The sequence below is a fragment of the Balaenoptera borealis genome (assembly GCF_965194805.1).
Source record: "Balaenoptera borealis genome assembly, chromosome: 12".
In the NCBI taxonomy this organism is placed as follows: Eukaryota; Metazoa; Chordata; class Mammalia; order Artiodactyla; family Balaenopteridae; genus Balaenoptera; species Balaenoptera borealis.
Genome location: NC_138869.1, coordinates 28974973 through 28988513, shown reverse-complemented (window position 1 = coordinate 28988513; position 13541 = coordinate 28974973). Strand labels below are relative to the sequence as shown.

Here is a 13541-nt window from a genome sequence, read left to right as displayed (position 1 = left end):
TACATCTCACTTGTGCTGCACTTGAACTATTGTAATCGCCTACTATCTCAACCCCCTGCTTCCACCCTATTCCTTTTTCAACCCATCTCCTCCGCCAAATTGAGTGTGAACGCTGCAGCTGGAGTGATAGTTCTAAAATGGAAATCAGACCACGTCACCTCCCCGTTTAAAACTGTCCAGTGCCATTTCAGTGTCTGGGACTATCTGGCCTCTGCTTGAGTCACCTTCCCTTTGTCCCAGTATGCTCTCGCCACAGCCTCCAGTCAGCCCAAGCTCTTCCTAGGAGTAGACCTCAGTCCAAGAAACTTCACCCCAGTCTCACTGTGCACACGCCCCCATTCAGGTGGAGGTTCTTCAGACACCTCTCCCCCGAGGACTTTATCTACATAGATCTCCCCCTCCATTCTGCATCAGAGGACTCTGATCGCTTTCTTCATAGCAACTGTCTCAGTTTGCAAAACTTGTTTATAAATAGTCATGTTCACTTATTTCCTTATCTCTTCCTTCAAAGACTGTAAGATGTAAGAGATTGTGTCTATCTCACTCTCTGCTGTAGAGCAAGTTTCTAACTGTGCCAGACATGGAGTTAGCACAATAGACGTTGCTTAAATGAACAAATATCTATCTATATACAAAGAGGATGACAGCTGTGAAGGGACACATTTGCCCCCAAGAAGAGAACAAATTTAAGCCTTCTGCCCAAAGATTACATATACCCATCTAGCCCTCTTTGTCTTTTCCATTCTGTTCTCTTGCCCTTTGACCAAGTTTGGGATTTACAGGAACTCACCATTTCCCAATGTGGTAAAGGCCGAGGAAGCCCCGAATCAGTCTATTGCTTACTTTTCATCCCAAGATTTTTGACCCCTGTATACTTTGAGACATCTAACCTTGATTCATTTATACTTGATGAAAACGATTTTATCTAATTGTCCTCAGTTTTTTTTTTAATCAAAACCTTCTTTCACTGATCCAGGAAGTCATATTTTGTCAAGACTAGATGAACTTGAACCCGGAGAGGTTTGAATTCTACTGCAACCTCAAAAACCGCAAAAATGGAAGAAATTCAGAAAGTCAGATAGGTCCTTGTGCCTCGTCGGTAGGGCCTAATCTTGGGAAGATTTGTGTGTTACCAGTTTCACCCCCACTGAGCTTTCTTGGTACAGACACATGATGCAATGCGGGGACTCCAATGTGAGAAGGCAGTTTTCACAGCAACCCCTTTTAGCCTCTTGAGTTTCTAACGTAACCTCTGAAAACAGCTGGACCAAATTCCATCTTGCCCCAGACCCACACAGCCCTCCTCTGCATTGTGTTCAGTTTGAGGACAAAGGAAGTTCAGGAAGGAGCACGGAGCAAGATGTGATTTGGCGAAGCGATTACAGCTGCTTTGCAAGCAGCCACCCAGAATGCAGATTTTATTGGTTTGTTTTTTTTTTAACCTTTAAATGACTTATGGATCTGTACACTTTGATACTTTTTTTCCCCAAAGCTGAGACAGAAGGCTTAACCCTAATGGGTGTTGTCCTACCATTAAAACGAACCCTGGATATTCACGAAGAAAACTTCCTCATGACCTGGTTAATTCCCAGATATACAAAAACCACCACAGCCCTTAATTTCCCTCAATGAGGTCCAGCAAAATTTAATTCAATGACGGATGTGACATTTTCCAACTATGAATAAGAGTTGTTTATGCAGGCAACAGGGTGTAAGAGAAAAGAGATCCAACCTTAAGCTTGGAGCCTGACAATCTTGGGCTTATGTCTTAGCTCTTTCACCTGTAAATGACATTACCTTGACCTCAGATTTCTCATCTGAAAAGCAGAGCTAAGTAATAGAAACTTATACATCAGAGGATTACTTTGAGATTCAAATAAGTTAATGCAGATAAGATGCTTAGCAAAGGGCCTGGCATATATTATATACTCAATATGTAAAAGCCAGTATCATTATTGCTTTTTTTTTTCTTCCTTCAGAATGAGAAATAGGTAATAGCAAAGCTGTCTGAGGTGGAATTTGGGCATTTGATTGGGATCCTTCAGTAGTGAAACACACACGGGTATGAGTCAGCCATGGCACGTACAGTTCAAATTTCTGCTACAGCAACATGGTGATTCATGGCATGAATCTCAGGGACTGCTTTCAAAGAGACTAAACTCCAAGTATCAAGTGTCTATTATTTTTTATATTTACTGGAATTTGAGATACGAAACGAACTAAAATTCAACTACATACAAAAATATTTTTCATCCAAAAATGAAGTTTACCTTAAAATCCCACATTACAAAGATATGTGAAGGAGATAGTCCCATGCACTGCTAGTGGAAACAGAACTTGGTATAACCATTTCGGAAAAGGGTACAAGAATATTTACTGAATTTTTTGAAAGCTTATGAATCTTGAGACCTAGCAATTTCACTTCCCTACATTTAACATTTGAGAAACACCTACCTGAAGAGATATGTACAAAATATTCAGAATAGTGAGAACTTGGAAACTACCAAAAGGTGTTTCACTTTTAAGTAAGAGATGCTAATTCTATAAGAAATAACTCTAAATATCTCAACAGATTAACAATTTGATGCAGGGTTCACAGGCAGCTCAGGTGGTGATTTCAGGACCCAGCCTTATTTCATCTGTGGCTCTGCCATCCTCTAGGACCTTGGCATCTTCTGCTAAATGCTTTGCATCTAGCTGGCACATGAGATATGAGAAAAGGCATGGAAGACTTCATACCATTTTAACAGATTGGGACTGTAAGTATCATACATCACGTAGTTCCACAATCCCGTGGACAGGACTCGGTAACCTACCTATTCCTAATCACTATGTGGTCTAGATACAGGTTCGGGAAGAAAGGGAACCAGGGCTTTGATGAACAACTACTCAGTTTCTGTCACAAACACTACGAGAATACTGAAAGAAGAGGGCAGATCTAAGTTTATTGGTAAATGAGCCTTCCAAGACATACTATTGAGTGAAAAAGTAAGCAAGAGGCATGTCATAGGATGGGTTCCCTACAAAGCAGACTATGAGTTTACTGTTTACTGTTTAGGATATTTATTAAGGAATATTCTTGCTTATCAACATCTGAGGAAGCAGGATTGGGCAGAGGGAGAGCTATAACACAGACCCAACAGCAGCCTCAGTCACCCCATGCAGAGCTCTCAACCTTGAAAGGTCATTCTGAGTTGTTTCAAGTTGGGCCAACGTAGCAAGACATTTATAGCCTTGCAATGAACTTGCATAAGAACTTGTACACTGGAACTAGATCAGTTATTGGATGTTGGCTGACTCTGGAGGGGGTGAGGCTGAGATGGCTCTGTGCCACTGAGGCAATCTGTGAAGGGCCTGACAGCTAGAACTGTCTGCTGACAGCATTCCCTACTGAGGCAATGAGTCCTTCATTACAGAGGGAGTTGGGCAATGCATCACAGTGTCTACCACATAGCTAAACAATACAGTCTATTATTACTGTAAAACAAAACAAATCCATGCTTATGTTCTTTGGCTAAATTTATATGTAAATACAAAGAAAAAAACTGGGTAGATAAAAAACTGGACACTTTATATAATAATAAATAGATGTCAAGATTGTAGTGTTCCTTTTCAGAAAAGGAGGCAGGTCTGAGATGGAGGTTAAAGGTCAAAAAAAAAAAAAGAAATTCAATCATATCATTATAATGTTTAATATTTTAAAACAAAGAAAATGAATTGATTTTTAATCATGTAATAGAAATGGAATAAAACTGTACTTGAGATGTGCTTGTACAAGTATATCTGATAAGGAAATCAATCAAAACAATAGTCTACAAAGAGCAGGACCTACCTTTTCAAGAGCATCACATTAAAATAACTCTATTTTTAACTCAAGGGTTGATCAGCTTTCCTTCTCTCTTCTTCCTCCCACAGCTCTTTGGCCATTTCATTGCTTACTAATATCTCCATTGAAGGGTGACTGGGACTAGGGGCCCTGGGTGTGGGGAGGAGAGGAAGGAAACTAGAAGCAGCAATTTCCATTCCTTGCTAGCAATGCTGGCAAAGAAGTTTAGTGGGGGAAATGCTGAAAATCAGGTATTTGGATTATCTGAGCCTGTCGACCATCTGTATTACACCTTCTTCCCATTAGCACAGACTCATGAGACTTGGTCATAATTGCATTTGCAGTGATGGTGACTGAAACAAGATTGTTTTCAGTGATTATGTGGTTCTGATTAAACCTTTTTTTTTTTTTTTTCTCTTTCAAATGGCACATCCTAACAAGGCATTCTGAGGAAAGAGACATTTCCTATGGTATTCAGTACCATATGAATGTAACATATCTATACATCTTACAGGATGAGTAACCATCTAGATAGACCAGGACAGTTTCCTTGAATTTGAAAGGGCATCGTATCTTTTGTTTTGGCCTGGTAATAGAATAGTTTATGTGGGAGGTCCAGTAGTAAAAAAAAAAAAAAAAAAGCATAATGTCATCAATAAAAAGACACAATAAATATTTGTTAGATTTAACAGAATTAAATATTATTTATAATGCCAATGTTATAACTCTGTCTTTAAAATCTCTGTCATGACTGTTCATACACTGGGTTTTGCCAGTGTTATGACACTGTCTTTAAACTTTCTGTTGTGACTGTTCATACACTGGGTTTTAACCAAACAACTCAGGCCAATGCAAAAGCGGACAGTTTTCTCTTAGAATTACACAATGAATGCTGTGTTGGAAAAACCTAGTAATAAAATTCAAAAAACTAAGATTCTGATTTAGACCACCACTTATCTAACGCGGTGATTTTGAGGCAAATTCAACAAACCCTGCCTCAATTTGTTCGACGACAAAATGAATATATAAGAACAAATCCTATGTTTAATGTTTTATACATATGTTGGTATCATGATTTCTACCCTGACACGGATATTAATGAACTATAGAAGGGTTTCATTGGTACTGAATCTCGAGTTAACCATATATTGGCTGTTTGATATTAGGGAAGCGAAGTGGCCTCTCCAAGACCCTATGTCCTCATTTGTAAAATGAGGCTACAGATAACTCATTTATCACTGGACTGTTGGGAAGGTCAAAAGGGCAAAAGCATGAGAAGTGCATAGCACAACGCCTGGGACATAGCAGTCCATGATAAAAAGGAGTTAATCCTCCAGTCTCAGTTATCCTCGAACAAGACCCACTCTGTTTTTCTCCTTTTCTAAGAAAAAGCACACGTTGTAAAATAAGCATTCTTCAAAGACGACTTGAAGACATCTGGGAATTCCAAAGGCTGAAAATTCCAGGAGTTCACAGAAGCTTTCACTACTTCCACTGATCTAAAGACAAAAAGGAGAGACGCAACTGTGTGCCCAAACTCATTTCTGATGATTTCTTCCATCCTACCCTTGCTGCCTCTCTGGGGGTGGTTGTGCCTGTGAAAACGATTGACATTGTCAGGAACAGAGTCAGCTTTCAAGATTGGAATGTCAGAGTAGAGTCTTCTCTTCCTCAGACCAGAAGAGGCTTGGTTGGGTAAGAATTTCCTGGTCTGAAAGGAGACAGAGCTGGAATATAGGAATTGATACAGATAAATAGCACAAACACCTTGGGGGGGTGATATGTCAAGAGAGACTAAAACAGGGCAGGAACAAGATCATGAAGCAAGATGAGATAAGAAACCAAAAGACCCTGTCTACAAGTTCTAATGTATGTTGCAACCAAAGGCTGACTATATCCACAAAGTCCCAGATTACGTAATTGTAATGGGTACTTTCTCATAAAAAGGAGAGACTTGTCTTCCCTTTTATGGCTAAAGAGAAAAGCATGAGAAGTAACCCCACTAGGGAGTACAGAGTGCCATCATGTGAGCTGGTATATTTCAGGTGAGTTAGACGGAAAGGATTATGCAGTTGGGTTGATTTTACACAGAGCAAAATCTTATTTCTAAAGGTGTTGACACACAAACTGGGGACAGGTATTAAAATGTTCAGGTGCCCTTTTTTGTTGTGAATGGACCATTAAATAACACACAATTGGACAAAGAGCCAAAGAAAGGGGTTCTATTCCTAACTAGAATGTAAGCTCCAAGAGAGATTGTTTTGTTCACTGCTGTATTCCCAGTTCCTAGAACATGCCCAGCCCTTGATAAGTATCTGTTGAATTAATTAACCAGCTGTGAGGCCTCGGGAAGGAATTAGTCCACCTGTGCAATGAGAAGATTGCATTAGATCATTCTAGTTTTAAACTTTTATGGTTCTATCAGAAACTACAAGTAAAAAATTGTCATCACATTTTTTATCTCCATCACCTACATCACTTCTTCATTCAATGCCTATGTGATCTACTCCCGTATGCCTAGGTGTAGAAAAGTGCCCGGTGGGATACAGATGCTTTCAGTAGTCCAAAGATACATTTTGTTCATTTTTGAAGAGTTTTGCTTATTTTAATATATTGGAAAAAAATAATTAGTTTTTCAACTCCATTTATGATAACGTTTTAGAGCTCACTTTTCAAATAAATTTAAGTTATAAGCAAGTTAACTGAAAGAAAATATTTTAAGAAATTATAATGCAAGCTCTTCACAGCAAAAATCACAAAGTTGAGACAAAAGCAAGTGCAGTTTGGGAAATAGTGATCTCCATCACTACTAATGGCATGTATCCTAAAACCTAATTTTGACTAGTGCTCTCAAAGGTAATGAATCACATCTAAAGTAACCATAACATTTAGCTGGGTCCCCTTTAGCACTATATCCCTGTTTGTGGTAAAGTAAATGCCTTAATTGTACTGTTATAAAATATATCTGTTCTTCTTCTGGCCATGATAGACTAATTACTACTTAAAGGACCACTCACCATAAACTATTAGCAAACAAGAAAAAATACATGAACTCACTGTTTTCAGACAGTGGTCAACAGGCAGCACAAGGCTATGATCCCTGAGTGAAAGAAAACAAATGGGATGAGGACATAATATCCAAGAGATACTTTTCAGATTGCCACTTGGGGAAGGGAAACCCAGGTAGAACACGAGGACTCACCGAGTAGAGGAGACAGAAATCAAAGATTGCATAAGTTGAAGTGACTGCAATTTGTAGGAAAGAGAACCAAAGGAGAAGATATATAGAAAAAAAAAAAAAAGAGTTCCAAAAATACACACAAGGGTGACTTTGAGTTTTTGGCTCATTTTTAAGCTGTACAGGGCAACTCCACAAGACAAAGAACAACTACTAGGGAAAGAACAATAACTGAAGAACTGTAAACTGAATGATTACCATATCTCCCACTGGGTTGAGATATACTTAAGTTGCAGTACCATATCTCCCACTGGGCTGAGATATACTTAAGTTGCAGTCAGCCAGACTGGAGACACACCACTGAATCCATTCAGAATTCAGTAGAGACCCTAGAATGTCCACGCCTCAGTTGGTGAACATTACCTCTAGAATAAAGACTAATTTACACCTTCTTTAACAAATCTTAAAAAGGTTAAACTAATTCACACAAAATTTAAATGCTTGCCACATCAAAGAGCAACACTCTTTAAAGGAACATAATAAAATACAGACATTCAACAATGAAACATCAACAGTGCCCAGCATCCAACCAAAAATTACTTGACATGAAAATGACTAGGAAAAATTCTTTTCTCCATAACCAGAAGAAAAATTCGTCAACTGAAATAGACCTAGAAGTGACACTGATGATGGAATTAGCAGACAAAAACTTTAAAGTAGCTATTATAAATAGTTTTAGAATTTATTTAAAAAAACATGAATGCAATAAGAGAAATGAAAACTGTTTTAAAAAAAGAACAAATGAAACTTCTAAAACAGAAAAATATAGTATCTGAAGTAAAAAAAAAAAATCACCAAATGGTTATAATAGTAGTTTTATGCTGCAGAAGACAAGGTCAGTGAACTTGAACAGAACAGAGCAGGCATAGGATAGTATTTTCAAAAGCTGGTGCTGTAACCATCAGATGTCTGTATTGAAAAATATCAATATTGAACCCTACTTCTTCCTACACACAAAGATAAACTAGAAACATTACAGAACTAAATGTAAAATCTAAAACTATAAAACTTTATGACTTTGTGCAGGCAAAGAGTTCTTAAGACACAAAAAATGCTAACCATTAAAGAAGCAAATTGATAAACTGGACTTTATCAAAAGTAAAACCTTTTTCTACTGAGAAGACACCATAAAAATAAAAAAGATGACAAGTAAAAGATTGAAAGAAAATACTCACAGTACAAAACTTTAACATAAAATTCTACTCAGAATATTAAAAGAACTCTTATAACTCAATGATAAAAACACAACCCAATTTTTAAAATGAGCAAAATATTTGAACATATATTTCACAAAAGTGAAAAATATGAGTGGTTAATAAACACTAAAAAGATTTTTCATATCAGGGTCACCATAGAAATGCAATTTTAAACCACAATAAGATACCACTCTATACCCACTAAAATGATTAAAATGAAAAAGACTGATATTACCAAGTTTGGCAAGGATGTAGATCTGACAACAAAATATGATGAAGAAATGAAACAAAGAAACATAAACTGGGATGGGAACCTGATGTCAACAGCTAATTTATATTCTTGGTATTGCAATCCATATTTTCCACTGTTTTAAATAAATAATTCAACTTCCACATGGAAAAACGAAAATAAAACAAAACAGAACAAAAGGGATATAGACCTGGAAATGTCATACATTGGCAGTGGGAGTGAAAAATGATATAAATATCTCAGAACACAGTTTGGTAAGTTTCTTATAAAGTTAAAGACAAAACTTATCAGATAACCCATCAATTCATCTCCTAGGTAAGAACCTAAGAAAAATAAAAACCTATGTCTACACAGACTGTATATTTGCATATGAATGTCTGTTGATACATACAATGTGAATGATTCTCAAAAACTTGAAAGCAGCCAAACACAATAGAGTACATTATCATATTACTCCATTTATATGAAGATCTAAAACAGGTATATTTAGTCTATATTGATAAAAATGTAATGGCACCTGGGGTTGGATTGGGAGGTTGTCTGGGCTGTGGCTGAAGAGACTATTTTAGTATGTTGGAAATTTTCTGTTTCTTGATTTGGACGATGGTTGCATGTGTTTATGCATACATCAAAATTCATTGAACTGTACATTTTAAATGAGTACATTCACTTTGTTGTATGTAAATTATACTTCAATAAATTTGTTAATATACCCATATGTATACACATACAGGTCAAAGTTATTGCAGGTTTCTGCCTATACATCTTTTGTACCATGTATCTTCTGGATATTTTTTCCTGTGTCAGATTTATGCTAGTCTATGTCTCTCCTTTCCTACTCTTGGTAGGTTTTAGCCCTTCCCCCAATATGTTGCATGACCAACATAATAAGTGACAGCTGTTGTCATATCTACAAATACTTTCAGTTGTACAAAAAGAAAACCTCACAGGCGGTCCCCAGTTAGGTGACATACCCATGAAAGGTTTGTAGTATACCAATTGAGACTCAAAGACCTACAAACTTCTAGCTCATATTAACGCCATAACGCTTAAGCTAATTGTTCCTTATGCAGATCCTAAACAACTCTGCTTTGTTTCCCTTCTTCTAAACACAAACTAAGGATGTTATCCCAAGTCTATGCTCCTGAACACCATGCATTGGTGAAGGAAGGCAGAAAGAAGCTTGGAGTAAAACTCAACATGCCTTTTCATGATCTGAAAGCCTGTCTGGACCAAAGTTAATACAGACTATGGGTCTGGCTACCAAAAACATCAGATTTTTGGTTTCAGCCCATGATTCAAAAGCTGAAAGTATGTCAACTGGGTAATGGCATCTAGGAATAATTCGGTCCAATTGTCTTTGCAGAATGAGGAACAAAATGAATGTCAACAACATTAAATAGCCAGAAAACAAAAGTACAGTCTCAGCTAGCAACAATAAGAGAACCTTAAGAGATGTAACTTACAGCATTACTGTTGATGAAGTTAGTAACCTTTAACAAGGAGACACAGAATCAATAGCTGCCTGAGAGTTTGTAGCTGTAAATGGAAACTGACCAGGAATTCAGATGTAAGAGGTACTACCAGAAAATTTAAACCAGATTTTTAAAACTTTGGTTAATTATAAATAAGTGACCCAAAATGTGGCATTAGAATAAAAATTACCTCCATTTCCTAGAAAAACTGGACCAATATGTATTCAAAATATAGCAGAGTTAGAGAACTATGCATTGATGGATTCATGGAAAGGACTTTTGGGTATTTAAACTGTGGCTTTGAAAGTCCAAAATGGGAAAATATATTTTTAAAATTCAATGCATGCACTTTTATTTATCAGTGTACCATGTATTTCTCTGCTTAGATTTTATTGTTTTATTGTTGAGATGCTTATCATACAGCCTACTCAATTGGACCATGCTATGTTGATGTACAGAGTTAATCAACAGACTAGGTAAGTGATGAGGCCTCAGGGAAGAAGCACATTAAAGCTCAGCTCCAATACAATGAGTCATCAACCCCTTTGGGAAAGCAGAGCTGTTAAACAAAACCAGGAGGCCATACTGCTCAGTGAATTCAGTGGGATCGAGCGGGAAGTTCAGAGTAAATTTATTTTTAAGATGTGTAGGAAGCTTAATAATTCAAAGTACTTTTCTATTCCAAAGCAAGTCACCCAACGAATCTTTTCATTTAACACTAATCAGTTCGCTTAATGGATTAGGAAGGGAAAAGATGCACTCCAAGTAGAGTGATCCTTCTTTAAATCTTGCATTAAAAACTCCGTTCACAGCCTCCTACAAATCTCTATTATCGTTGCAGTCACAACTTAACTATATCTTTTGGTTTCAGGAAATTTGGGGATGTTTAGGATGCTTGCCTTGTTCGGTGGTAAAATACCTCTTCAAACAAGCCAAGGGCTCCCCCAAAATAGAAGATGCCATCCAACTAACAAAATGATCAGGTAATTTGGGGTAACTTCAATGCTTAGTGCAGCAGAATGAGATATGTTTATATCCTCCAACATTCCATAATCCTGTTTTAAAATATTTCAAAAGGAATAGTAAATAAACCTTGACTTTTGACAACTCTTTGCTGTTTACTCCCTTACTTACCCTTACAAGTATATCAGCTTGATGTCATAGAGTAAATAGTATCCTGGGGATTTTAAAAACTAGTGATTATTTCATTTTAGACTCAAGGACCAAAGACAGTTGGACCTGCCTCTATGAATAACTTAGTAACATTCCATTGAAGGATTTCTTACTTTTCACTGTCTTATTCAGAAGCTACCAATAAAACATTACATTCAAACTAAATACAATTAAAAATGACTTTTATGAAAGAGGAAAAAAATTAACACTGAACATTTTGACTTGGGAAAATTTGATTGATCTGTTATGCACACTAGCTCCTTCTGTAAAATCAACTCTATTGTTGGCTGCCTACTTTTGTCCCAGTAATAATACCAATCACAACTACAACTTTCCTCTCTGTTCGAGTCACTGTTCTAAGTCCTTTATAAGTAACTCACTGAATTCTCTGAATAATCTGAAGCATTAGTTATCATGATCTCCATTTTGCAATTGAAAAAACACAACGAATAATTAACTTGCCCAGGATCACAGAGCTTAGGAAGAGATGAAACAGTGGCTTGAGCTCTGCACAAAATGACATCCTTAAATACACAAGGAACACAACAGGAGTGGGTCCATGAAGCTCCACCTATGGATGTCCTTCAACTAAAAATACCAGGCCTACATATCCAGAGAAAACTGTAATTCAAAAAGATGCATGGAAGATGGCGGAGGAGTAAGACATGGAGGTCACCTTCCTCCCCACAAATACATCAAAAATACAACTACACGTGGAACAACTCCTACAGAACACCTACTGAACGCTGGCAGAAGAACTCAGACCTCCCAAAAGGCAAGAAACTCCCCACGTACCTGGGTAGGGCAAAAGAAAAAAGAAAAAACAGAGACAAAAGAATAGGGACAGGACATGCACCTCTGGGAGGGAGCTGTGAAGGAGGAAGAGTTTCCACACTAGGAAGCCCCTTCGCGGGTGGAGACAAGGGGTGGGTGGGGAGAAAGCTTTGGAATCATGGAGGAGAGTGCAGCAACAGGGGTGCAGAGGGCAAAGCGGAGACATTCCTGCATGGAGGAACGGTGCCGACCAGCACTCACCAGCCCGAGAGGCTTGTCTGCTCACCCGCCGGGGCGGGCGGGGGCTGGGAGCTGAGGCTCGGGCTTCGGAGGTCGGATCGCAGGGAGAGGACCGGGGTTGGGGGTGTGAACACAGCCTGAGGGGGGCTAGTGCGCCACAGCTAGCCGGGAGGGAGTCCGGGAAAAAGTCTGGAACTGCCTAAGAGGCAAGAGACCATTGTTTCGGGGTACGTGAGGAGAGGGGATTCAGAGCGCCGCCTAAACGAGCTCCAGAGATGGGCGCGAGCCGCGGCTATCAGCACGGACCCCAGAGACGGGCATGAAACACTAAGGCTGCTGCTGCCGCCACAAAGAAGCCTGTGTGCAAGCACAGGTCACTATCCACACCTCCCCTCCCGGGAGCCTGTGCAGTCCGCCACTGCCAGGGTCCCGCGATCCAGGGACAACTTCCCAGGGAGAATGCACGGCGCGCATCAGGCTGGTGCAACGTCATGCTGGCCTCTGCCGCCGCAGGCTTGCCCTGCCTCCTCTGTACCCCTCCCTCCCCCCGGCCTGAGTGAGCCAGAGCCCCCGAATCAGGTGCTTCTTTAACCCCGTCCTGTCTGAGCGAAGAACAGATGCCCTCAGGCGACCTACACGCAGAGGTGGGGCCAATCCAAAGCTGAATCCCAGTAGCTGTGCGAACAAAGAAGAAAAAGGGAAATCTCTCCCAGCAGCCTCAGGAGCAGCGGATTAAATCTCCACAATCAACTTGATGTACCCTGCATCTGTGGAATACCTGAATAGACAACCAATCATCCCAAAATTGAGGCAGTGAACTTTGGGAGCAACTGCAGACTTGGGGTTTCCTTCCTGCATCTAATCTGGTAGTGGCATTATGTTTATCTTAGCTTAGTATTCAGAGTTTAGTATCACTGGTAGATTTGTTTATTGATTTGGTTGCTCTCTTCCTTTTTTTTTATATATATAGATATATATATTTTTTTCCCTTTTTCTCTTTTTATGACTGTGTATGTGTATGCTTCTTTGTGTAATTTTCTCTGTATAGCTTTGCTTTTACCATTTGTCCAAGGGTTTTGTCAGTCCACTTTTTTTTTTTTTTTTAGTATAGTTTTTAGCACCTGTGGATTTGTTTTTTGGTTTGGTTGCTCTCTTCTTTCTTTTTTTTATTACTTTTTAATTCTTTTTATTAAAAAATTTTTTTTTCATTTTTTATTTTAATAACTATTTTCCTTCCTTCCTTCCTTCCTTCCTCCCTCTCTCTCTTCCTTCCTTTCTACCTTTTCTTCTGAGCCATGTGGCTGACAGGGTCTTCATGCTCCAGCCAGGTGTCAGGCCTGTGCCTCTGAGGTGGGAGAGCCAAGTTCAG

The 13541-nt window shown here is 38.8% G+C and overlaps 1 protein-coding gene across 3 annotated transcripts in view; it reads left to right on the top strand.

Moving 5' to 3' along the window:
* Positions 1 to 13541, top strand: part of LOC309606953 (uncharacterized protein) — a 431574-nt gene that overhangs the window by 319277 nt on the left and 98756 nt on the right. For all 3 annotated transcript variants that reach the window (XR_014232129.1, XR_014232130.1, XM_082344860.1), the window contains one exon: positions 10857 to 10968. Coding sequence is in view for 1 of the 3 variants with exons in the window: in XM_082344860.1 (XP_082200986.1) it covers positions 10857 to 10968 (112 nt within the window). In the remaining 2 variants the exon portion in view is untranslated. The remainder of the gene's footprint in view (positions 1 to 10856; positions 10969 to 13541) is intronic.